Source organism: Danio rerio, chromosome 20, assembly GCF_049306965.1.
Source record: "Danio rerio strain Tuebingen ecotype United States chromosome 20, GRCz12tu, whole genome shotgun sequence".
NCBI lineage: Eukaryota > Metazoa > Chordata > Actinopteri > Cypriniformes > Danionidae > Danio > Danio rerio.
The window spans coordinates 40,765,718-40,792,943 of NC_133195.1; the positions used below are offsets into that span (position 1 = coordinate 40,765,718).

The 27,226-nt window shown below is 34.1% G+C and overlaps 2 protein-coding genes across 13 annotated transcripts in view; one reads left to right on the forward strand and one right to left on the reverse strand.

Annotated features, from left to right (window-relative positions):
* The first annotated feature begins 4,472 nt into the window (after positions 1-4,472).
* The window catches only part of aig1 (androgen-induced 1 (H. sapiens)), a 252,745-nt gene continuing 229,991 nt past the window's right edge, over positions 4,473-27,226 (forward strand). For all 3 annotated transcript variants that reach the window (XM_073933551.1, XM_068215678.2, XM_068215680.2), the window contains exons 1-2: positions 4,473-4,665; positions 6,798-6,927. The gene's annotated coding sequence lies outside the window, so the exon portion shown is untranslated. The remainder of the gene's footprint in view (positions 4,666-6,797; positions 6,928-27,226) is intronic.
* The window catches only part of hivep2a (HIVEP zinc finger 2a), a 124,330-nt gene continuing 118,740 nt past the window's right edge, over positions 21,637-27,226 (reverse strand). For 9 of the 10 annotated variants that reach the window (XM_005160733.6, XM_068215500.2, XM_021468461.3 and 6 more), the window contains 5 exons: positions 26,881-27,032; positions 26,213-26,388; positions 25,892-25,993; positions 24,762-25,684; positions 22,593-23,480 (listed from right to left, as the gene is read on the reverse strand). In XM_005160733.6, the coding sequence (XP_005160790.1) occupies positions 22,725-23,480; positions 24,762-25,684; positions 25,892-25,993; positions 26,213-26,388; positions 26,881-27,032 (2,109 nt within the window). In that variant the 3' untranslated portion in view covers positions 22,593-22,724. 10 annotated transcript variants of the gene reach the window in all.

The following is a 27,226-nucleotide window of genomic DNA, read 5'->3' on the forward strand; positions in this document are numbered from 1 at the left end:
GATGCACAGTTCTTTAATTGGCAAGCCAGTCTCTCTTGGTTGTCTATCCACAAGCAGAGAGGAAAACTGTGTGGAGTGAGAGCAGGTTGTGGAGTCTCTCAAAAAACTCTTGCCACTCTCTACACACCTCCAGCCCTCCACCACACCCCTATCACTGTCCCTGGATCAGTCTGCTAAGCGGCTCTTCGCAATGTTATGGACAGGTGCCGTTTGACATCATCCAATGTGAATGTCGCTAGGGAAAAAGAGGGAGAGAGAATTCTTTGGAAAGATGCTTTGAATCTAAATGATGAATTTATTTTCATCTAAATTATGCACTGTGTTTGGATTGGAGGTTTGAAGAACAAAGTCTAAACTGCAGCCTGGAGAGGAAACCCACCTTTTTCAAAGTGCAAAGCCTAGACAGACCAAGTCTTTTTCCCAAACCAAGGGAAGCCCATTGTGGTAAACCTCCATCTTAATTAAAACAATAAAAGTCAATTGAAACATCTCAATATAAGCATCTGCGTGCCAGACTCCAGTTCAAAAACAGTTCTTGCTGCCATTTTTGGAAGCAATTGCTCTAGTGATCGTTTCAAACTTTGTGAAAATTCATACGTGATATGAACGGTGGCGTGAAAGTTGTCGAGAACGGTCCTCAATGGTGCCTGTCATTTAATCACAGTGGGGGCAAACTGATGTATTCTGTGCAACACCGCAGGGGTTATTTTTTCCCACCCGTAGTTCTATTTAGCTCACTTTTTGACTTCTCATTAGTCCAGATTAGGCTTAGTTTTGCATTCAGTAGAGATAATTAAAGGCTGGGCGCAACACAAAACAACATATTTGGTCACAGAGCCCCTGGCTACGGCAATTAGATCTGTGAGGTGAGGATCTGTGGAGGAGGAAGGAGAACTTCACAGCTCCAAATGGTTTCTTCCTGCAGCTGTGGGAGAGACTTAATGAACAGTTTGACAGGCTGGAGAAAAAAAAAATGCTCAGGCTCCTGAAATTTGTGAACTAGGGACAGTGTGTACCTAAATGCAAGTTAAAATGTGAATTAATCTGTTGTTATTGTCTCGTAGCATAGTTTTTTTTTTTCTTTGTGTGGGGGGGGGGGGATCTTTGATGAGAAACTTCAAAACTTATTTTAATGGCCCCCTTCAAACATCCTTATCTATCATTAGAGTATTAGTGACCCCAGGTTCATTGTAAGTATACCATAGCCTAGATTATTGTAAAATGTTTTGCTGTTAGTTTCAGATGACAAATTTACTAGAGGGCGCTGTGTTCATATTTGTGAATCTCAAATGCATTAGTGTGTATTTTGTTTTATGTTTCACATACACATCCTTCTTGTACACGTCCACAAGAAGAACTAGACCAGTGTGCCACTAACCTAAACCCTTCCCTATAGTTTTAAATGCAAAAGTTAAACAAATAATGGCTTTATGAATAGTTTGACAGACTATTTAAAAAATAAAACGCTCAACTAGGGACACTGTGTCACTAAATGCAAGTTAAAATGTGAATTGAACTCTTGTTGTTGTCTTGTAGCCTAGATTTTTTTTTTATTAATTTTTTTTTTTTTTGGAAAATCTTTGATGAGAAATTTCAAAACTTATTTTGATGGCCCCCTTTGAGCATGGTGTTAACTACCTGTCATTAAAATATTAGTCAGCCCAGGCCCATTGTAAGTATGCCTCAACCTACATTATCGTAAAATGTAAAATCATTATGTTGCTCGTTTCAGATGACAAATCTACTAGAGAGCACTTTTGTGAATCAGAAATACTTATGGTTCTTTTTGTTGTATTTTTCAGCTACACATTCACATTCTTCTTTTACATGTCCACGAGAAGAACTAGACCAGTGAATCACTGACCTTAACCAAATCAATAGTTTCCAAAGCAAACGTTAGACAAAAGTGCTCTGCGACCACATAGTTATACATTGCGTTTATCTCTTTGGAAACCCGAGTACTCTACTGAGGAAACTGACCATGCCAGAAAATTGTCCATAAGAAATGGAACAGGTAAGGCAAATGTTTTTAGTAAAAATCTTAAACATTGTTGTATTTATTTGAAGAACATACATAAAAACTGCAAGAAAATTGTTTTAAAAAAGTTCGGTATGAGCATGCACTTTGAAATGAATGGCATTAAGCTTAGGGGCCATCCAAATGTATTATTTCCAATGTGGCCCTTTTTTACTTATTTTGTTTTTTACTATTAAAACTATTTGCTTTAGTAATGTCAGTCAATTAAAATAAAGTGGTTAAATGATAATAAAATTTAAAAAACAATTATGGACTTTATTTCTAAATGGATTGTTAAAAAATATGACGTAATATTAGATACTGAATTATATAAAACATTATATCTTGATAATTTGTTTTGCCGTATTGTCTAGCCCAGACTAAAGCATGTATTTCCAATGAGGCAGCGTTGGTATTAGCAGTCTGTTTGCTTTAAAGGTGCTAATAGGTTGCTGGATAGATGGGCTTCAAAAAAAATTCTAATGATCATTAACTTTGCAAGGACATGTCGACGATGTTCCACTAGCCCTAACCCTAACCTATCAATCTATTAATACTCTACTAAAACTCTAATGAGTGTTAGTTGATATGTAGTTGCAAAGTTACTTAGTCAACACACCGTCTAAAGAAAACCATCAAAATAAAGTTTAACCAGGTTTTGAATTCTTTGTGCCAGTCTTTGCTGTATGGAATTTTACATCATATATATAGCACAATATATTTTATTTGATAAAAGATATATATATATATATATATATATATATATATATATATATATATATATATATATATATATATATATATATATATAAATAAAACATAATAGTTTTAAAAACCTATCTCTAATAACTGATTTCTTTTATCTTTGCCATGATGACAGTAAAAACTATTTTACTAGATGTTTTTTAAGACAATTCTATACAGCTTAAAGTGACATTTAAAAGCTTAACAAAGTTAATTAGGGTAACTATACTCTATATGAATTATAGAGTAATTCGGCAAGTTATTGTATGATGATTATTTGTTCTGCAGACTATCAGTAAAAAATATACCTTAAAAGGGCTGAAAATTGTGTCCTGAAAATAGCTTTTAAAAAATTAAAAACTGCTTTTATTCTAGCCAAAGTAAAACAAATGATTTTTTTCCAAAAGAAAAAAATATTATCAGACATACTGTGAAAATTTCCTTGGTCTGTTAAACATCATTTGGGAAATATTTAAAAAAAAGAAAACCAAAATCAAATAATAATTCTGACTTCAACTGCAAATATTTTAAAAAGTTTATGCGTTATGTAAGTGTTTATTAATGTAATTAAGCAGTGAGAGTTCAGTTAATTGCTCAAAGTGTCTTATGAAAATAAGGAAGGCTTGCAGAATGGCTCACTGAATCAATCAGTAAATCAATAACTTTTCCGTTTTCTCAGAACACTGACCTCTGAAGAAGCTTTATAAAATCGACAGAATTATCATTGGAAACTAGCCTATAGTGAAACAGTTGGTTCATGATTATCCATCCTTGAACCAACCAATACAACATAAAAAAATAATAATGAATGAGAGAATATGAGGATAAAGCTATTTTTCTGTCTTGGAAAGCAGCACAGTCTCCTGCTCTCTTCGTCTGCCTCATATGCACAGGTGCAGTGTTTTAGACAATGTCCCCTGGACTCTCACTGACCCTCAGCTGCACTTTCCGCTTTAAACCTTTAATAATACATGCAAAAAGAATATTAAATCATCTTTGCTAACTGTATTACAGTAGTTTATATCCAGATGCCTCAGGTATAAAGTCTCTCCGTGTTGAAAGTAATTTTTGTAGGCCTATTAGTTAAGACTTATAGTATATAAAAAAGGCAACATCAACGCTTTAAAAATAGCTAATTTATTCACTCAAACAGCTATCACAGCGTGTAGCACACCAGATCTTCATTAGTCTATTTTTTTGTACTTATTTTTGTTTGGCTGAAATAACAGATTAATACTTGTATGAGTTTTGAGTATGACCATAGAATACTTCCAAATACTCCAGTACTACTTGAATTGAAATAGGCCAATTATTAGTTCTTAAAATACTTTAAGTGTGACAGTTGTAAACTTAATTTCTACATCTAATATTCTACATTCCACTCTATCTATCTATCTATCTATCTATCTATCTATCTATCTATCTATCTATCTATCTATCTATCTATCTATCTATCTATCTATCTATCTATCTATCTATCTATCTATCTATCTATCTGTCTGTCTGTCTGTCTGTCTGTCTGTCTGTCTGTCTGTCTGTCTGTCTGTCTGTCTGTCTGTCTGTCTGTCTGTCTGTCTGTCTGTCTGTCTGTCTGTCTGTCTGTCTATCTATCTATCTATCTATCTATCCATCCATCCACAATGAAGTTGACAACTTACCTCAATAGGCAACTGAGCAGGTTCACAAAAACAGTGCACTTTAACTCCACCTAGTGTTCATTGTTCAGATGTGGGAATCACAGGAAGTACTGTTTACTAGGCCCGTTTGTACAGGCACAGTAGGTGTTTGTTCAAGGTTACAACGCGAAATAAAAAAGTAGGGTACAGTCATGTTTTACTTATTGGGCCTGGATAACGAGCAAGATAAGGTTGCATCCCGTTTGGAGGGACGGGGAATATATATAGGTGAGATATTCCCGCTCAAACCCTCAGCACTTCAGGGTCAAATGAAAATTGCTTAAGCAATTTGGCAGCTGCACATTTGCCTAAATCTGAAAATAATACCCACATGGTTTATGCACATTGTGAATTAAATTGATGTTGGAAAGTCGGACTATTTACTGGGGTATCTGTACCTTATTGTTACTGTTTACCGTTTGTTTTGCTGCAGTCTGTTTGCAATCAGAATGAGCTGTAGAGTTATTTAGGTCTGTATCCGATTCCCGGATAGTGTTTTTTTAGTGTTTTCATGTTTTAAGACAACTTAGAGATTTTTTTTTATTATTAGTATGTGGCTTTTCATCGCCAAAAACACGTTGTGAATTGTGTATTATAGCTGCTTGCTATTAATATTATTTTGGCTTTAACAACAAAACAATTATATTTTACCTAGCAATTGGTGTATGTTAGATTTGAGTGTTTTTCAGAATAGGTCTTCTACTTCAGCAGCACTTACACATTTTTTTTCATATGAGTTTTTTTCTTTCTTTTTATAAAGGGTTATCGTTATAAATTTACAAATTTATATTGTGCATACAATTCTACAAATTCTGAAAAGAAGCATTTTTGAAAAAATGTTAAAAACAGAAAAAAGTTTGTACCTGAGATTATTCAGTGTTCAAATTTTTGTGCTAGACATACAGTTGAAGTCAGAATTATTAGCCCCTCTGAATTATTAGACCTCTTATTTATTTTTCCCCAATTTTTGTTTAATGGAGAGCAGATTTTTTTCAACATATTTCTAAACATAATGTTTTTAATAACTCATTTCTAATAACAGATTTATTTTATCTTTACCATGATGACTGTAAATAATATTTTACTAGATATTTTTCAAGACACTACTATTTAGCTTAAAGTGACATTTAAAGGCTTAACTGGGTTAATTAGGTTAACTAGACAGGTAAGGGTAATTAGGCAAGTTATTGTATAACAGTGTTTTTTTCTGTAGACTATCGAGAAAAAATATAGCTTAAAGGGAGTAATAATTTTGTCTCTAAAATGATGTTTTTTAAAAAAACTGCTTTTATTCTAGCCTAAATGAAACAAGTAAGATTTTCTCCAGAAGAAAAAATATAATCAGAAATACCGTGAAAATTTCCTTGCTCTGTTAAACATCATTTGGAAAATATTTTAAAAAGAAGAAAAAAATTCAAAGGGGGCTAATAATTCTGACTTCAACTGTACATGTAAACTAACACCTACTTCATGACCTCATTTGCATATTCAAAGATAACATTTGAGAAAGCGGGTAATACAAAAAAGATCATTTCTAATTTTATCAATCTACTGATGAAGTATGATGACAACTATTGACATTATTTGGTTTTCTTATGGCTATAGATCAGGCATGTCCAAAGTCAGTCCTGGAGGGCCTTTGTCCTGCATATTTTAGTTCCGATCTTAATTAAACACACCCGAACAAGCTAATCAAGCTCTTTCTAGGTATACTAGAAACTTCCAGGGATGTGTGTTGAACGAAGTTGGAGCTAAACCATGCAGGACACCGGCCCTTGGGGACCGAGTTTGGACACTCCTGCTATAGATGATCTGAATATGATTTCTTCACATATCCTATTGCATTTGAACATTAAGCAGTACACAAGTATTACATTACAAACATTTCCCAGCTCTGCTGTCATTTCCTGGGTTTAGATCCTGGATTTGAGGATTTCAGCTTTATGCAGCTTTTATCCAGTTTTATTTCAATGTAATCCAATGGGCCATACCAAAAATGCCTGAATCATTAGACCCTTTTAAAAGTAATCAAAAATTAACATTCTGTACTATTTTTTCACAACAAACCACCAAACATTATTTTAAAAAGTGATAATGCTTTTTTCTTTCTAGACTGAAGCATCATAATGTTCAGGCACAGGGTAATGTTGCAGAAAGTCCTGCTAAAACAAGTTCACCACATCCTGTCTCATATTCAAGCTCTGAGCTTGGACACGCATTCACAGAAAAAAATTAAATGCGATTTATTACTGATTATCCCAGCAGGGAGCCAGGGAGCCGGATACAAAGAATGAAATAAGCTTTGTTTCATTCTGAGACACTTTCTTGTGGAAAACCATACATTTTCTCTTTGATTTCAGAATAAATTCTGTTCCACAATAACCTGTTGGGTGACTGTTCCAGACATCTAATGGAGCAGCGGTGGCATTTACAAGAATTCTCTACTGAGGGTGTCAGCCATCATTTCAATCTCAGCTGAGAGCTTGTCAGGTACTGATTTTGTCTCCTGCTTAACACACACACACACACAAAAAAAAACTACTGCAACTTTTTTGTTAAGTTTCTGTGATCCTGGAGTCCAATATTTTGCTGTGCTTTTTACCAAACCTCTTACTTAAATTAAATCTTCAACCTAAATATGAATAATCTAGGGCTTCACATTAACCCCTGCCAAATGCGGGTTGGTTTCACCTGTGGCGGGTTAGACAGACACCCTCTCTAGCTACTATGGCTAGTTAAAGAAAGTTTTCTGTGCTGGCTCGTCCTACTTTTCAAGAGCTTAAGATGTAAGCAGCAGCGGTTGACGCTTTTACTTTGACCATTCTTTGAACAGATTATTAAAGAGCCTAACATAAACTGTGTGTCGTGATCATCCTTTCTCTATCACACAGAATATTTTCACCAGCTTTATTTTGCTTGCAGTTATTTTTGTTAGTATGGTTTAATTATCCTCTTTTACAATAGCATTGCTCTATCTAAATTAAATCACACATTTTTACAAAGTTGTTATTCAGAATTCAGATTTTCATTTCTGGACATATTGTTCTTTAATATCTTTATCCTTGTTTTGTGCGACATGAATTTTTTTGAAGTTGTAAATGGATTATTGGAGTGCATTTTTATACAGTTATTCTACTTTAAAAAGTCTTGTTGAATTAAGTGTGCTATTTTCCATTTTGTTGTACTTTATTAAATGTACCAGTAATTCCTGAGTGACTGATTTTGTGACTGATGCTGTTGCAGAGCTTATTTGTCACACATGCATGTGTGCATTAGTATTGCAATAGTCCTGATAAATCCAAGGGCCGCATTTGGAGGATATGAATTAGATAAGACAACAAAACTAATTAAAGGTTAAGCAAAAGATAATGATGTTATTTTTGTGCCCAATCACAGTAATTACGCAACCAGAAAAATACACGTTGGTCTACTGCAACTTGACATACCGAACAGATTTTGAGGCTATATTTGGATAATTGAGCTCAGGCAAAGGTCTTTAAGAGTTATTGGGCAATTTCTCTGAGGCAAACATTGAGAGTAGTGGTTACAAATGCAAATTTTGTCTGATGACTTACCTCTGTGGATTTCTTTCACTGTGTTTGTGCACATTTTGCTACATATGTTTTCGTTCGTTTTTTTACTTATTTTTCATTACTGAATTACTGATTTCATACCTTAAACACTGTGCTAAAATTGTAGGCACATTAGATGCACATTTCATTTTAAAAGTGGTTTAAATGTTTCCTACTTTTATATATATATATATATATATATATATATATATATATATATATATATATATATATATATAAACATATATACATATATATATATATATATATACATATATATATATATATATATATATATATATATATATATATATATATATATATATATATATATATATATATATACATATATATATATATATATATATATATATATATATATATATATATATATATATATATATATATATGTATATATATATATATATATATATATATATGTATGTATGTTTATATATACACACACACACACACACACACACACACACATTTTAAGAAATGGCATTAAATGTAAATGTGTCAGATGTTGTGTGTGAAACAATGTTTAACCTTAATCATGGGATGACAGGATGGGCAAATGACACTCAAAATGCAAGCGTCCTTACCTAAAGGTGAGTGTTTTTACTGTAAATAAAAAAGAATTAATAAAACAAAAAGAATTAATAATTGATAATTAAATAGGTCCACTATAAAATATCTGTTAATTAACAGGTTATGTATTTTGTGATTCACGTGTTGGTTTTTATGTTTATTTACTTTTGTGAATTGTATTATGGGACCTTCATCTCTGCTGTATTAAATTTTGATGCTGAAAATGTAACTCTGCAGTTTAATAAAGTGAAGTTTATTGACATTTTAATAGTGTAAAGCAGAGATGTCCAAACTAGGGCCAGGGGGCCAAAGTTGGTCCATGGTAACCTTTAATTTGGCCCATCATCTCATCTAAGAAGAGAGGGAGAACAATGGGGATGGTTTCAAGTTTGTTAATTCAAATTTAATGTAACCCTTTTTTGTTTGTTTGTTTTATTGTTAAAAGCTAACTGAAATTAAATGTTTCAATTATTTGGTGTAAATAAATCAGATTTTGTTTTATAGTGCAACCTGTCACATGACAATCCAGAGACTTTGGTGAGTAAATCAAATGTTTATGTTTTTATTGCAATTAGTTATCATGTAAAAAGTTTTACTGCATTAGTTAATACCGTTAAAAGTAAGGTTTTCTATTTATTTTGAAATGAAATAAATTTAAAAATTTGGCATGGCAATTTTAATGTAATATACTGTAGTTTGGTATATCGGCCCATGGCTATCAGTTATATTTGGCTTTTGGCTTTTCATATGATAAAGTTTGGGCACCCCTGGTGTAAAGCAATATGTTGCATAAAGAATAATATGAATTACTTCAAACTATTAAAATTGTCAATGAAAGTAAAATTTTCAAATATAAGGAAAAAAACAAGGTCTCATAATGCAAATCAAAAGCATGAAAATGAATCACAAAATATGGAAAACTGTTAAATTATGGATATATTTTTACAATGTAGTATATACACAATATATAATATGTGTGTGTTCTTGTGTAAGGAAGTCAGCAGTAGTTTGCCTTGTTGACATAATGCACATTGTAAAATATGACAAATGATGACTTACGTGTTTATTGTCCTGGACACAAGAACTGTGATGTCAAAATCTCACACACACAATAATATGTACATTGTTTATCTGTTAAGTAACAGGCTTCTTATATTTTGTTTACTGTTAATTTACAGTTGTGAGCTGCATTATGAAATGGTGATCTCTGCTCTGTCGACTTTTGATGTTGAAAATTCAACTCTGCAATTGAACAAAGTGACATTTCTTGACATTTTAGCTGTTTGGAAGAATATAATGTATAGAAAATACTATATAGAGAAAAATAAGTCTGTAAAATAACAGAAAATGTACTTGCAGTTTATTACAAGTTTTTTTTTTTTTTAGCATAATATACACCCCCAAACCAGACAATAAATCACTTTAAACTATTAAAAATGTTAATAAAAGTCACCTTTTCTAACTTTTTAAGATTAAAAGAAAGATCAAGATCCCATGATGCAATTCAAAAGCATAAATAATGTAGAAAAATAAAAACATGAATCACAAAAATCAGAAAGGTGCTAATTTACGGATATTTTATTCAGTGTAGTGCAAGCCATACATAAAATGCCTTTGCACAATACCGTACACTGTTAGAACAAGTTGTACTAAATATGCAAACAGAATGCTAAACATTCAGTAGCATGCAATTTATCAGTGGTTATCAAGATGACGACAAAGCTTTCTAATAATACTGGACTATCAGAGGGTGGGAAGCCCTGCAGAGCACCACTTGATCAAAATGCGTCAGTGCTACAAGAACAGAACCCGTGTTTGCCATGGCTTACTGGGTATGCCTTGGCTGAAGGCAGCCTGAGAGCCACTTAATAACAGCGAAGAACAGATTTTTCACCATATGCCATGTAGGTCTTGCTGGGCTCACATCTTCCCCTTCTATTCCACTGCTTGTCTGCCTGTCTGATCACTTCCTTTCTGCCACTGTGCATTACATGTCTCCATTCCAATAGGCTGTAGAATCATAACATACAAGATATGATCAAATTTAAACTTCCAGGAGAAGATTAAGCATTGCTAAACATCCTCTCCTGGCTCGTGCCCTGCAAAAACATCGCCTTTGAGGCTGTGAGTGGATTGATTTAATTGAGCGTTAATGGAAAGGTTCTCCTCCGCTTGGCCGGACTCCTGCTCCTTCTCCTTGGCCCTCGCCTGTGGATGGAAAGTAAGCTCTCTGTATGTACCTGCACGTCTTCAGCTTTTCCACAAGCCACCAAAGCAAAACTGATGTTGTTCTTTCCCCAAGTGTTTCCAAATGAATCACTTTTAAAGGTGGCACAGTTTAAGCTCCTCTGACTAGAGATCTAGCTGGATCAGCTCTCCTCTGTTTCATCCTTCTTTTGTGAGTTTTTTTTTTTTTTTTTTTGGTCAGGATCATAACCTGCCACATCATAACTAGGGATGCTCTGATCAGGATTTATGCAGCAGATACCGAGTACTGATTCTTTGTCATGGCAAATACTGAGTACTGATTCTGATGCATCAAGCTTTATAATGCATAAAGCACATTTTACCTCTAAGTATGATACTTGAGTGGAGCTTTCTCCTTATTTAAAAGAATAAAAGAAGGATGCTGCATATAATCTCCTAAACATGTCTGGTATAACCATTTAGTGTGGATTTGTAATGGTCAGAAGCAGCTTTAAAGATAGTAATTGATAAAGTATGTTGCAAATGATGTAAGAAGAATGTCTCAATGAAAAAAAAAAGTTTTGAGCATAGATTTTGTTTGATGCATAAGAAGTTAAAATGCACACCTTAATACATATACTTCTTTACTAAAAAGAAACAGCCCTATAAACTACTGTTTATATCAATAACGAGGCCTATATTAGGAAAAGTTATATTATTAAACAAGTAAAAAAATATATATTTCAGTAAAATTTCCAGCCAGATTTTAGTGAACTTGCAATATTATCAAAAACACAGAACTTTCAGTTCTTGTATGTAAAAAAATACATGCAAGGCCATTAAATTTTTTGCTCATCTCCAACTCTTGATAGCAGCTTTATGTTTGCAGCCCAAGTTACAGCAGCTTGATGAGTGAGCAGGGGTTTTCTTGATGGCACTATTCATTTAACCTAACAAATATAATGCTTAGAACAGGGATCACCAAACTTGTTCATGGAGGTCCAATGTCCTGCAGATTTTACCTCTAACCCTTATTAAACACACCTGAACAAGCTAATCAAGGTCTTACTAGGGCTGTTTCTCAATATGCGTTCTTCAGCTGTCTTGCGTCCTCGTGTTCTCGTGCAGCGTCATCATCAGCTGCCTAAGTTCAGTTCCAGTACTCGAGACCGCAAGTACGGAGGACGCGTGAAACTTCGCAGATGTGATCTTGATATCGAGGACGCACTGATGCAGACTTGAACACCGAACTCGCTCTGGAAGTCCCAGAAGTCAATGCGACTGGAGATGGGAAGTGCAGCATTTTATTTAGATTTATTATTAAAGTTTAGAGATATCATTTATTTACCTCAGGAGTTTCCCTAAATGAAACGGTGAAAGAAAACATTAACTTAAATTTCTTAATGAAGGAATAAACACATTAAGGGTGTTTGTTTTCTGAAATTCGTATTAAAATTTGTTTTATTTATATTGTGCAGAGTATATTTATAATGTTTTTATGCAAAGTATATATTTTGAAGAGGTGGGAAACAATGAATCGTTGTATGAGTGCTGTAATGTTTAAATAATTTACTATTTAAAACACGTGAAGGTCACATGACCATCAGGAAGAACGCAGCATCCCATTTCTCAAAGGACGTGTTCTCTGCCCTCGCGGTCTCCTGAGTTCGTTCTTCCGAGGACAACGAGACCTGGCACCTCCACAAGAATGCAAGTCCGTTCTCTGCGTTCTTGGAATTGAGAAACAGCCTAGTAGGTGTACTTGAAACACCCAGGCAGGTTTTTGAGGCAAGTTGGAGCTATGCAGGGCACCGCACGTCCAGGAACGAGATTGGCGACCCCTGGCCTAGAACATCACTGTGCCTCTCGTGATCTGTTCTCTTGCTCATTCACTTCCTTTGCCATGATTTCCAGGGTATTTTATGAAGTGGCCTATTCTGGAGAGGCCATATGGGCTGGATGAGACATTAGTTAGCGGTGATTACTCTGCTTGTGTCACAGCAGCTCAAAACACTGGTTGCACTTGCTCACTCACACGAGTCGTGGCAATAGACTGTATAAACTATATTTTAGCTGCTGTGACGTGAGCACAGTGGTCAATCATTTACCTCTACATGTGTTGTTGCACTGCTGATGAGCACATGTACGTTTTCCTCTGTTTGTAAACTTAAACAAACACTTGCATCAGTTCATGAAAACTGCCAGATTTGTACCGATCGAGTCATGAAATGTGATCATCATCATAACCTCTGATTAAACATACTTTAAAGATACTAAAACCACTTTCATTTTATGCCATAAAAGTATTTAGAGTAGATGTTTAATTGATAGCAAATTTTGATATTTCATTCTTTATTGATGAGCCTTGAGGATTATTTTAGTTGCATTCGTTGTGCACTTTATAAAATAGTTAAAGTTTAATTAACTATAACTTATTGGAAATAAAGTTAATGTCATACAAAAGTAGGTTTGATGGCTGATGGCAAAATTTTTGACAAATTTTTGTTTCCTAAAACTTTTTAACAGTAGAAAAACATTTGTGTGTGTGTGTGTGCGTGTGCGCGTGTGTGTGTGCTCTGCTCTGTTACATCAGTGTATGGAGAGAGAGGAAGAGAGTGTGTGTTTGTGTGTCCCATTCATTCTACACTAAGTGTGTATACGTTAAAATTTGTGTGCCCCTGTGTGTATAATAACATTAATAATTCAACAAAATTAATGATAACAACAACAACAAATATTTTTAATTCAATACTGTTTTAAATTCCCTATAAATTGATCACTGTGTCTGTGTGTCTATGTGTGTTCATGTCTGTTTGTGTGTTAGTCTGTGTGCCTCATATCTTTCTCTGTGTGTACGTGCTTGCATGCATACTTGTGTGTGTTAAAAATAAAATGTATTCTGTACAAATGAATGAATGAGTTGTAAAATCAAGTTACTTAAAGCATGCCACAAGCTATTTCTGTCAGTGCTTTAAAGATTATGTATTTTTATAACTAATGTAACATAGTTACATTTTAGAGATCTTTTTAAATACATTTAAACAATTTTAGGAAACTTTTTTCCACAATAAAACACTTTTTTTTTTTAAGTAGAAATTTTCCAGAAAAGTCTTTCACCCTTCTCTGGAGACAATTTAACATCTGCCATGGTTAATAGAGCTTACTTTTACAGAAATACAGTAACTTACAAGTCAACATTCAGTCAGGTTACAGTCATGACATGAAACGCATGATATACAGTTGAAGTCAGAATTATTAGCCATCCGCAATTTTAGCTATACTTACACACGTCTGTCCAAACAGCTTGAAAAGTAGATTTTTCACCATATGTGCCCTTTAAGGGAGTTAATAATATGGACCTTAAAATGGTTTTAAACAAAAATAAAACTGCTTTTATTATAGCTAAAATGAAACAAATAAGACTTTCTCCAAACGAAAAAATATTATAAGAAATACTGTGCAAAATTCCTTTCTCGGTTAATTTAGGAAATATTTGAAAAATAAAAATGAATCAAAAAATCACAAGAGGGCTTATATTTTTGTCTTCAAATGTATATCAGCAAAATACAATTATTTTGTTAGCAGAGAAAGAGAATTTGAGCAAATGCTTACATAATATGAGGGGAACGATCATTGCCTAATTGATTTTGGAAAGTTTTACAGAAGCCTTGCCTTCAGCACACGGGAACGCCTGAGGGAAAAGACCATAAACAGCGCTATAAGTCTGACTTTGAGACCGTCGCTGTCTCCTTTACATCTGCTTCTTATTATGACTCAGAAGTTCCAACCAGGCCATATACGTCTGTCTCTGTCCCAGACAGACCAGCCAAACAAGGGCAGTAAAGTCAACCACATCACCTGATGGACCACTCCTTTAGTGCTTATAAATGGCTTATCTGTTTTATGCACCTTCATTGACTGCCAATGGAAGACGTGGACTGTTCTATGCTTTATAACTTGATATGGCCTGTTTCACACCTAGCACACTACCTTGATTTATAGTTCTGTCAGTGCTGTGTTTCTCAAAAGCATTGCAAGACAAAATAAAACATCAAACTATTGGAATTAATAATATCCATGATCAACTTTACAATGCTTTTGTGGGGAACATGGCTCTGGCCAGTTGTTTTTCTGACATGATTGTTCAGTGATCCAATTAAAAGAAATAAATGCATTGCTTTGTGTTGTAGAAGCGGTTTTGGGATATGATGATTAGGGTTGCACGATATTGAAAAAATCTAACATTGCAATATTTCATGATTCTGTGATATATATATTTTGATATGAATACTATTTCACCAGATGACTTTATTATATCTATTTGCAAAGAATGGTTGAGATGATTCTATAGTGAAGTGCTTCTGAATAAATATAATAGACCATCTAAAAGCATAGATCAATACAATAAAAAAAGCTACAATAAAAAAAAACAATGTTTTATCGTTTTCCGAGTCTAACAGTGTTAATAAAATGTATCATTATTAAAGTTACAAACTGTATTGTAATGTAACGTGTGTATTGATTTGCATTAATACATGAAAATGATAACTTATATTTAATATAATATTACATAGGCTTACTCAACATAACATATGATGTGACTACGATGTGACTGTTGCGAATGATCAAATACGGATATCGATGCTGAAACGATGTATTGTGCAGTCATAATGATGTTTATTATATCTGTTAAATAAACAGCAGTTTTCAAAGTCATTATTGGAGTGTTTGCTACATGCAAAACTTCGGGTGACCTAAGTTGTTTGCCTAGCCTACCCAAAAAAAGGTTGCCTTTGTAATTTGCAGCCCTTTTTGGAGGAATATTGTAATAATAATAATAATAATATGCCGCAATAATTGTTTTAATAATTATAATAATATTTAAAAAACTGAAATATTAAATATTCATTCAATTCAAACACTCTCAAACATTTAAATGTTTTTTTATGTTGTGTATATATATTATTTAAAAATAATGTATTTTAAAGTGAATTTCATTCTGTAATAACAAATCAAAATTTCTAGTAGCAATGATTTATTCATTTATTCATTTATTCATTTATTTATTTATTTATTTATTTATTTATGTTTGTTTGTTTGTTTGTTTTGTGGAAAACCATTTCACTTTAACAAGATGTTCTTAGATTAATTTCAATTATTAATTTTATTTTAATTTTAAACTATTACATTTAAATAATTTTAGTGATGACAAATCAGAATTTGCAGTAGCCATGATTAATTAATTATTTTTTATTTGGTTTTGTAGAAACTAAGTTTTGGACATTGAGATTCTTCTTAAAAGAAATAGAAACTTTTGTAAATGTCTTGATCATTGTAATGTATCCACACTTTAAAAAAGCGAGGTAAAAAGTCATGACAACAAATGTTTTTGTTACTTAAACTTGTTTTTTACTTAAATCAGCTTTCAACTAATTCATTTTAGCTGCAGTATACAAACTTGACTTATGTAAGATAAAATGTGACTACAAAAACAGTTCATTTGATTCAACAAAAACAATAAAGAAGCATCCATTTTTTATGGTGCATTTAAAAATGGTATTTTTTACACCCTTTTGAACAATAGTGTGAGCAAAATGTACATAATAATGCAAATGAAATCATAGTGAATCAAATTTCTTGAGAAGTGTGATTTATAGAAAATTGTGATATATTGTAGTGCACAGATGGCCTGTGTGTTTCATGATAGGCTTCATGAACAGGGAAGACGCAGTAATACTCTTAGCCAACAGATGGCAGTATGTCTTAAAGATAAGACCAGGATACTGGCTTCGGCTTGAACTCACTGTAACAGTACAGCATGTGCTTATAACATACCGCCAATGTGAGAAGTCGGAAATTACACCAAATTTAGCTTGAAATCTCTCCCTACTTTTTTTCCAGCATGATCTCCAGATATGACATGATCTTATTCTCAGGGTCTGTCAGAGATGACATTCGGAGACCTCCAGCAGGGCCTATTTTCGCCCGTGAATATAGCTATGTAGGAACTTTGACTACACATGGAAAATGTGGGCTGTGGTTTTCTTCTCTTCTTGGCAAGAGACTGAAAAGAAAAAAATGGAAAAACAGTAACCATTCCAAACATATGTTCCCATGGAAGGGGGCAGCGCTACGGGTTGGTCCCCCAACCTATGTGTAGACCTAACACACTAATTATCCATTATTGTCCTCCGCATTCAATCTGTACAGAAGCTGTTTAGATATAAAACGGCAGAGGAAAATATGCCCGCCTGGTTAAATAGATCACAAACATTTATTGTAGCTTGTGTTGTGTCCCAGTTCAAATCAGCGTCAGTTCGAACAAAGCTCTATTATTTTAAAGAGTGCCATTACGGGTGGTATTGCCAATAGTGTTCATGCACTTGCTCATTTTATGATGGCAGTCGAGTTTCTGCTTGCCCAATAAAATGATTCAGTTGCATAAGACTATATTGTGCAATCATGCTATAGAGGGAGGCGTGGGAAGCGGTTCATTATGTAGAATAAGGGAGAGACTGTGTCACATTTTTCAGGAGTTCCTCGGATTGTTCAGGAAGGACAGTTTTTTCATCAGTTTAACAGTAATCAGTGTGTCATATGAGACTATGTAGTTCATCATAAATAGATAATGTCTTATTTTTGGAATGATTAACCGGCCAAGTTTAATCAGAAACTTACTTGTGTACGTTTACAGAAAAGCTGTCGTTTTAGATTGCTAATATAAAAATTAAAATAAAAGATTGTCCCTCTAAAATCCTAGAAGGATGGGTTATGTGTTGTGATATGAAGGTAAATTAGCTTTATAGCTTTTTTTTTAATAAGAATTATTGTGGTGATTTTGTAGGGAAGTGTGTTTGGGCGGCAAGCTATTGGAAAAATTTGACTATATATTGATTGGGATGATTTTATAGGTGAGTGAAATATAAATGTACTTTTATGTCATTTATTATATATACAGTGCTCAGCATATATAAGTACTTTACCAATCTCTCTTTTAAATTCATATTTTTAATAGGAAGATACACAATATTATATTTGTGCATATAATAGATTATTCAGTACTGAAGCCAAATCTAGAGCTTATGAAAAACTTGTACACCCAAATGTATGTTTTATACAGGGTAATGTGGGGTCTTAAAATGTCTGAAATCTCAAAATCCAAATTTTAGGCCCTAAAAAGTCTTAAATTTACTGAAATATTGTGTTGTAGGTCTTACGTCTTTTTAACGGATATTTAACTTTTTGCGTCTTTTTTAATGGATCTTAATTTTCCTTTGTTCATAAATTGCTGCCAAAACCCATACGGTTACCAACAATCCAATCCAATTAAACTTTTAACTTTTTATTTAAATGGTCATTTTTAACTCTATTTATCATAATGGTTTAAGTTTTTTCTTTACAATAACATTTGTTAAAAAGTGCTCCATGTATTTACTGCTGCGGACACCGACCTGGACAGACTGTTGTGCAAAGATTTAGTTTATGGTAGTTTTTAAAACTTAAGCATTTGTTCTTTATTTTATTTTAAAGAAAGTTTATGTTGGAAAAAAAGTGTATGGATACAAGTAGATTGTTTGTATCCAAATGTTTGTAGCTTGTTTTTACACAATATTTTTTGTATTTTGCTAAGAAATATTAGAATGCTAAAATATTTAATTTATTTATTAAATGTATTAAATTATATATTTTTTGATAATGCAAATAAAAATGTTTTCCATCTGGGTCATTTGAAAAATTCCTTAGCCTTTAGCCTTTTATGAGTGGAACTCTGTGGAACCTGCAGAAACCCTGGTTATAGAAAAATATTAAATAACAATTTAAAAAAGAGGAAAAAAACAAGAGAAGCAAAAAAAAATGAAAAATTTAGTTGAAGTTTTGTAGTTTGTAATTTGTTTTTGCAACAATTTGCTTGTATTTAATTGCATTATCCTTAAATTTCTAAATATATTTGGTGACTTAAATAATATTTTAATAAATATATCTGTTTAATAAATCTGTTTTGTTTAAATGCACCAAAATACATTGCCTAAATTTAAGGGAAATGGAAAAAAAACATTTTTAAAATAAGATGTACTTAAATATGCTGAGCACTGTATACAATAAACAAAACACAGTAACAAATAAACACAATTGAGCAAATATTAAAGTGAAATAAACAGAAGTGATTTGTGGAGAGTCTAACAGTGTTAAGTTACAGAAATTTAATAATCAAATGTAAATTAACAATTCATAGTCTTTATCATAAGAATTGTTAAATAAAGTGAATCTGTGTTAAACGTCTTAATGTTCTTTAAAAATTCTTTGGAGTCTCTTAAAATGCTTAAATAGTCACAGGCCTTAACAAATCCAGATAATCACTCTGTTATGCTTAATTTCAGCAAAGTCACCATAAATCTCATGTGTTTTGACTTGTGGTTCCTTGTCATCTATAATCCCAACTCTACATTGCATTATCTTGTGATGTGACTACTGCAGATACACTCATTGCAATATTGATGTGCAAAATATATAATGTGCAGCCCTAATTTAAATGAATGAGCAAATGGGGGAAAAAAGATAAATACAGTAAAACAAAGGTAAAACTTAATAAGCTGTGCTTTGATTTTCTGGGGAGTTCAACAGTATTGAGGTATATATTGAACAAAGAAGTTTAAAATGTGAGACATTTTCACAGGGAGCCTGTACTGTTCATTGGTACGGCAGCAACGTTCCTTGACTATTATGCTGGAATGAGTTCCTAGACATTTCAGCCTAGAAGATAGCAAATTGTTATAGAGGGAGGCGTGGGAAATGCTTCATTATGTAGAATGAGGAGGAGACCATGTCACAGTTTTTTAGGAGTTCCTCGGATTGTTCGAGAAGGACAATTTTTCTCATCAGTTTAACAGTAATTGATGTGTCATATGAGACTGTGTTGTGGATCATAAGTAGATAATGTCTTATTTTTGGAATGATTAACCTAGCTCAAACCAAAAACACAAGAACTGTAGCAAATAGTGGCATAAGTTACCAGAAGAGCTGTCATTTTAGATCGCATGTATAGAAATTCAAATAAAACAATGTCCCTCCAAAATCCTAGAAGGACTAAATGGAAAAAAAAGAAGATAAATACAGTAGAACAAAGATACAACTTAATAAGCTGTGCTTTGTTTTTCTGGAGCGTTCAACAGTATTCAAGTATATAAATTGAATAAACAAGTGTAAAAGGAAAATCGTCTAACTTCCATTAATATAACTAAGGTTAGACATTTTTACACGGAGCGTGTACTGTTCATTGGTACGGCAGCAATGTTCCTTGACTATTATGCTGGAATGAGTTCCTAGACATTTCAGCCTAGAAAATAGCAATTGTTCATTTTCTTTTAGTTTTAGTAAACAATACGACTACTGTAGAGTCAAGCTTTAAATATACGAACATTTTCAAAATTATTTTGAGCAAGATGCTATTGGTCTAATCTGATTCAATGATCTATGCTAAGCGAAGTTAAAAGTGCTCCCGCCAGACATGGAGATCAGCTGAATGGATTCAAAACTGGTCAAATTCTTTTAAAGCTACAAACCTAATTATTTAATGCACTTGAAACTCAGCTTGTATATTTACACAATAGAAGATCTACACAAATGATATCTTTATTTTACTCTATTATGGTTCAAGTTTGCAATTTATCACATGCTTTCTGAAGTTTGGTGCCTGGTCTGCTACTTGACATTATCGTGTAACGTCAATGTTGACAATGAGAAGCCTTCACAAAACCTTTTAATAAAGGATTGTTTGTCAGACATGATAAATGCAGAATAGATGTACTGTAACATCCACCTTTTTGTGTCGTTTGGGTTTTAGTGTTGCAGTTTGTCATGCAATCAAGCACTACACTGTAAAAAATACTGGGTTCACTGGTGCATCAAAACAGTACCTCCTGTTTGTTCTTTCCCAAATTTAAATAGATTCAACATAAATAAGTTGTCCCAAAGAAATCTCAAAAATTGTGTTGCTTTGGCTCATTTTAAGCAAGTAGCATGAACAAGCAGCAAAAATAATGTTTTGAATGTACTAAATTTAGCAGCTCACATCTTTGTGTACTAATATCTTCAATCTGAACATGCACCCAGTCTCTTTTCAATCAGCTTTCTTTTTACGTTGACATTTTTGTTCCAGTTTCCTGGCAAGAAAAAAAAGAAAGAAAAAGCATTAAGACATCACAGACATGCAAAGTTATCATAGTTGTATTTATTTCAAAACAGCAATCTGTATTTTTTTTCACCTGTGCTGTGATTCGTCAAAACCAATATCGTACATATTGTTTTTCCACTGAAAATCACAAAGTTCCCCTTTTATTTTGATTCTGTATTTTTAATTATGTTTATCTTTTTTTTTCTGTCAATACAATGATTTGTGCTTTTGATACCTTAGGTTTTAAAGACATGTTAATACAGTTAAGTGGATAGCAGGGACTACCGACAAAAAATGTCAAAGGAGTCAATTACATAGATCATATACACACAATACAAAATACAGATATACACACAAGAGTGCACTGGCTCCATTCTCCAGTTCAGTTAGGTTGCTTCAACTCAAAAACAAAACTGTATTTATTTCCAATCCCAGTCGTAAAAGTGATATAATTTGGGATTCTTTAGGAAGGTTTAAGAAACATAAGGTGCATTTTAGGAGTTCTCAGTACTGGAGTTTTCATATATACAGTTATAAATGTGTTTTGCGGACTGATGGCGTGGCCCACGACGAACTCCTTCAATGTATGAATATGTATGGCTATGAGCGTAGGCATCCATTATTTACATCTGTTGGAATGTTCCCCATACTAATCATCAAGTCAAGTACTTCAAGCAACATCATATTCACAGAAGATCCAAATACCTTTCACATCTACCTCAGTAAGTGGTGGAGGAAATGCAGAAGTGCGAAAGTTGATTCACTTAATGCTGAACAGTTCTACATTTCAAATGTGAACGGGTGAAATCACAACTAGTGTAGCCTATCAGCCAGTAGGAAAGAGAAGGATACAAGCACTTAGAACCAACTACCGTAGAGTATGTGGTTGTCAATCTAAAACATGTGCAGATATATATATATATATATATATATATATATATATATATATATATATATATAGTTTTTCTGTATACTAGGTATATAAACATTTACTTAAATTATATAGAATTATTCTAAATAAAGCGAGTTTACTGGGAAGTATATGCACACATACTTCTAATATATAAAGCCATATTACATGTACATAATTTTTGCTCTAATTATGCAATAGCAAAACCCATGCTTTACATAGAAAAGGCATCCACGACATTAAGAAAAATGTACAATTTATGAAACATGATACAATAAATAGTATTATAGAATTGCTGCTGTACACAAAAGCCATTTAATTTCACACATATAAAAATATGTTTTAGTGCAACCTTACATGTATTGATACTTCACATCATTCAGACCGAAAGTGTCCAAAAAGACGGTAAATTGCATTTATTACAAAGCGGGATACACAAAACTTGATATATATATTTACATGACTTCCTGTTTAATGCTTATAAGAATATAAGCAAAAAGTAAAGAAAAGGCACACACATCTGTACATTTGAAAAGTACCAGACAAAGTCCATAAGCAATTTTGGTCAGGCTCATATATAAGTTAAAATTTTATATATATATATATATATATATATATATATATATATATATATATATATATATATATATATATATATATATATATATATATTCTTTGAAACTTTAAATAAGAAAGTCATTATAGTTAAGATAGCAAACCGTCTTATAAAAGGCATGCTATAAATGTACATCGAAACCACTGAATCAGTTCACTTGTGTTTTAGACTGATCTTGTTTGCATGGATATACATGTGTAAATATAAAACCTGTGATACCACTCTCTCATTTGACCTTGTTCACCTATTGTCTTTTGAATCTTTGCTCTTCTTTATGGTTGCTGGCCTCTCTCCACGACTCTGTTGGCCAGACACTCGCTCTGCTGTCTCTGTGTTGTAGAGAGTGGGATGGCTTGCTGTGGGAGTCTTTGATGTGGCAGACACACTGCTCTCTGCTCTGGAGTGTAGGGGGTGGCTGATCTCTGAGCTGCAGTAGTGCTGCGCTCTCGCCGCACAGTCTTGCTGAGCTGCAGGTGACTGAGATAAAGTGCGCTGATGGTAAGGATCAATGGGAAGTGGCTGTCTGTCCGTCGTTTCCTCTGAGGCGATGCACAGTGACGCTATCGCCTTAGTGCATGTTTGGATGCACTCTTCTTGTTTGCTCTCCTTGTCTGACATTTCGGTGCTGTCCTCTCGTGACTTTTGTGGGGAAAGTGATGGAGCCTTGGGGGATGTGGATTTTTCCTGGGATTGGGGTGAGTCTTCTGAGCCTTTGCTGGCGGGCCCTCTGCCCTCAGAGAGGTGGAAGGACACCTCACTGGTGCTGGACTCCTCCGAGGTGCTCTTCTGTAGGGGAAGGCGCGTGGAGTGGGCATGACCTGTGACAGAAGTGGGCACAGAATGGACCATCTGGATGCCGCCGATGGGGATCATGGAGAACGGAGTGCGGATCTGTTGCTGGGAGTGCAGAGGAAGGTGGCTAAATAATCCCTGGTTGATGCTGGGAGCATCTGTGTTGCGAGGATCCCCTTGAAGATGAGACGTCTTTCGCTGATCCTAAACAGTTGGAAGACATGGTTGGTTTACATTTTTAGAAAAATTACAGAAAATCTTGAAAGTGATGACTAGTAAATAATTCTAGGACCTGTTTCACAGTTATTCAAGATCTCTTGGAAAGTTTGGAGAATTTAACAAGACCACAAAGAACAAAAATAACAGTTGCCAGTAAAAAGGTCCAAGCTTACATAATGGACATTGCTCATTTATCATATTATCCCCCTAGCACCATGGTAACAAGCCAGGTAGCACTGAAATGAATTACTATACTGCACATACTGTACAAGCACTGCAGATTCCAATTTTCTCCAGGGGACTCTTAATCAACTAGTATAGAGTAAAAATAGAAATGCTTCATCTTTTTGTATGACTACAGTTAGCTATTTAGGCCCTGGTAGACGCATATCTGAGTATCATTGCTTGTCCATGAGTGCAATTACAACTTTGTATACTTTATTAAAAGGTCAGCATATCCCCAATTCAGCTTTGTATACTTCAATAACTGTCCAACATACAGTTAAAGTCAGAATTATTAGCCCCCTTGACTTATTAGCGCCCGTTTATTTTCTTCCTCAATTTCTGTTTAATAGAGGGAAGATCGTTTCAGCACATTTCTAGGCATAATAGTTTTAGAAACCTATTTCTAATAACTGATTTATTTTGTCTTTGTCATGATAACAGTAAATATTATTTTACTTGATATTTTTCAAGACACTTCAGTACAGTTTAAAGTGACATTTAAAGGCTTAACTAGGTTAATAAGGTGAACTAGGCAGGTTAGGGGAATTAGGCAACGATGGTTTGTTCTGTAGACTATCGAAAAAAAATTAGCTTAAAGGGGCTAATAATTTTGTCCCAAAATTGTTTTTTAAAAAACGTAAAACTGCTTTTAATCTAGCCGAAATAAAACAAAAAAGACTTTCTCCAGAAGAAAAAATATTATCAGACATACTGTGAAAATTTCCTTGCTCTGTTAAACATCATTTGGGAAATATTAAAAAAAAAGAAAAAAATCAAAAGGGGGCTAATAATTCTGACTTCAACTGTATCTCCAATTCATACTCCTCCCTTTATTCTTCAAGGATAAAAATTTATTTTTGCTCACACTTAACTAAGTGAAAGCTCACCAAACTTTCCAAGCATGCCAAGTATGCAACCATTTTCACTGCAAATCTTTTAGATCGACTTAATATGGTTTCCTAGTTAGTGCACTATTTACAGCTATATTACTATTCACTAACAACTGGAGCTACTGCTTATGGAGCAAAAACAATAACTTACCATCTCTGGTTCTGCATGGCCCTTGGTCTTTTGGCTTAATGATATCATTTCTGCATGTGGACTGGGGCTGAGCGCCCATGGGCCACTTTGATAATGGAGACCCCTTCTGGGAGACACAGGTCTGATCATGCCCCTGCGGCTTCTGGGAGAAAGTCTGCCCGAGAGATCCCTTCCTGGGGATGTTGGCCGTCCTGTTTGGGAGATGGGAGAGAGATGTCCTCTTGGAGAAAGGTCCCTCCTTGGTGACAGATCTCTTCTATAAACATCCCGCCTGGGGGAGATATGCCTAAGGGGAGATGCTTCTCGCCTTGGTGACAAACGGCCACGCGGGGAGAGGTCCCTTCGAGGGGACAGATACCGCCTAGAGGAAGGTGAGCTTTCTCGAAGTGGGGAGGAATCACAGCCTGGTGAAGACAGCCGGGAGCACGAGAATTCAAAGGAGGATGAGCTGTGTTCTGGAGAGAGAGCCAGGTCTTCATCCATAGAGCTAGGCACATCCAGTCTGTTTTTGTGATCTTCACCCAGAGCCCCTTGAAGGAGCTTCTGGTATTCAGCCATCTGGATCTCTCCAGCTTTCTCACTGGGTGCCATGAGCTGAGTGATCTGAATACTGGGCAGACTGGTGAAGTAAGTGAAAATAGGCTGTTTGGAGATGGCCAAACCCTCTGGGATGGATTCCTGTGAAGCGGCAATTGCAGTGATAGCGAGTGAGGGGATGGAACATGGCTGTGGGCTTGTGCTTCGAGAGCGTGTCTTCGGTGTTGAATCACCCTCATAATCATCATCATCATCCTCATCGTCATCAACTTCATCACCATCCTCTTCAGCACCCTCCGAATCATCAGCATCAGAGAACTGGTGCTCTGCCATTATCTCTGACATGCCCTTCTTCTCTGATCCTCTTTGAACCTCCTCAGTAGTGTCTGAGAAAAGAAGAAAAAAAAAACATTTTCACAACTGACTTTGACTTTAAGTCAGGTTAACCAATAATTATTTAATAGTAAATTACATATACTTTTTAACAATAATGTAAAACTAATGTAAATAATGTAAAAACAATAATGTATCACTTGCAACAGTCCAGCTGCCTGCATACATTTAGAATAATGTGACCAGAGTCTGAATCATACCTAGTTCTTCTGCCTCTGTTTCATCCACCGAAGTCACTGATACTCCAAGCTCCAAGCACTTTTTCATGTGAGCTTTTGACTTCATGTGTTTTGTAAGATTTCCTGAAATGAGATTTTAAAATGTTTAAATTGCTTGCACTAGCATTAAAAATGATCTCTAACCCTCAATTTATTCTGTTTACACAGTACATAGATCTTCTGTACCTCAGTGTGTTACTGAAGTCAACAATAAATATCCACATTTTGGTTTTATTCAAACTATAAAATGTTGTTTCCAAGATGTTTTGAGTGTGGTTACTGGAAATATATGAGAAAACCAACCTTTTGTTTTAAAAGCAAAGTTGCAGAACTTGCAGACATATGGCCTGACATCTGTGTGTGTGCGAATATGTTTTTTCAGCATGCTTGGTTTTTTACAGCGGATCCCGCACTCCTCGCAGATGTACTTTCCCCGGCCTCGGCCACGCACATAAACATAGTCTTCATTGGATTTGTACCTGAAATAAAACATGTTTTAAATAATTATTGGAGAGTATTAAATATAGTGTCAAATGTTGATGGGGAGTGAAAACACATTTCACATTATATATTTGGAAGACATGGTTCTTTTATATATTTAAAATGATATTAAAATATTAAAACCTGGATGATAAAGTAACATCAAAACATTTTCATAGCTGCATTTACTGTTTTTTTCTCCTTGTAGAGAATGTTATTATATGAAAAATACTTGTTTCTTTTTAAACATATTAAAGTCACATGCATGTGTAGTATGTGTGTTGTACTGTATACGAAACAAAATAATTATCATGTAAGTCATACACAACTTAACCATTTTTGGTATTGTTGTGAATGATGATTAATGTTGGATTCCTAATGTTTGTTTTTTTCTAGGAGTATGTGACTTTTAACTGAATTTTTGTGAAAGGAGATTGGCATTTTCAATATGAACCATTTACTTTTTAAAAAATTACCACAATGTCACATACCCTCCTTCAAAGATTTTGATGCGAGTGGGTTCAGCCTGTTTTGAACAAGCCTCTTTTTCTCCATGGTCCTCTTTCCCCCTGTCTCTTGAGCTGATTCCCTTCATTTTCTTTGCAAACTTCCCAACATCCAACTGTATATGCTCTGGCTTCAACTGGAAATGTAAACAGAAAATAGCTAGAACCACAAATCCTTAAACTACATTTTCTTGTCATTCGTTTTTACATATAATTTGAGACCGTCAGAAATAAGCAGCTTGCAATTTCATGTTCTAACAAAAAATAAATAAATAAAAAATTTGCGGAATGAAATTAATACTGTTATTCTTAATTTAAACTGCTGAATATT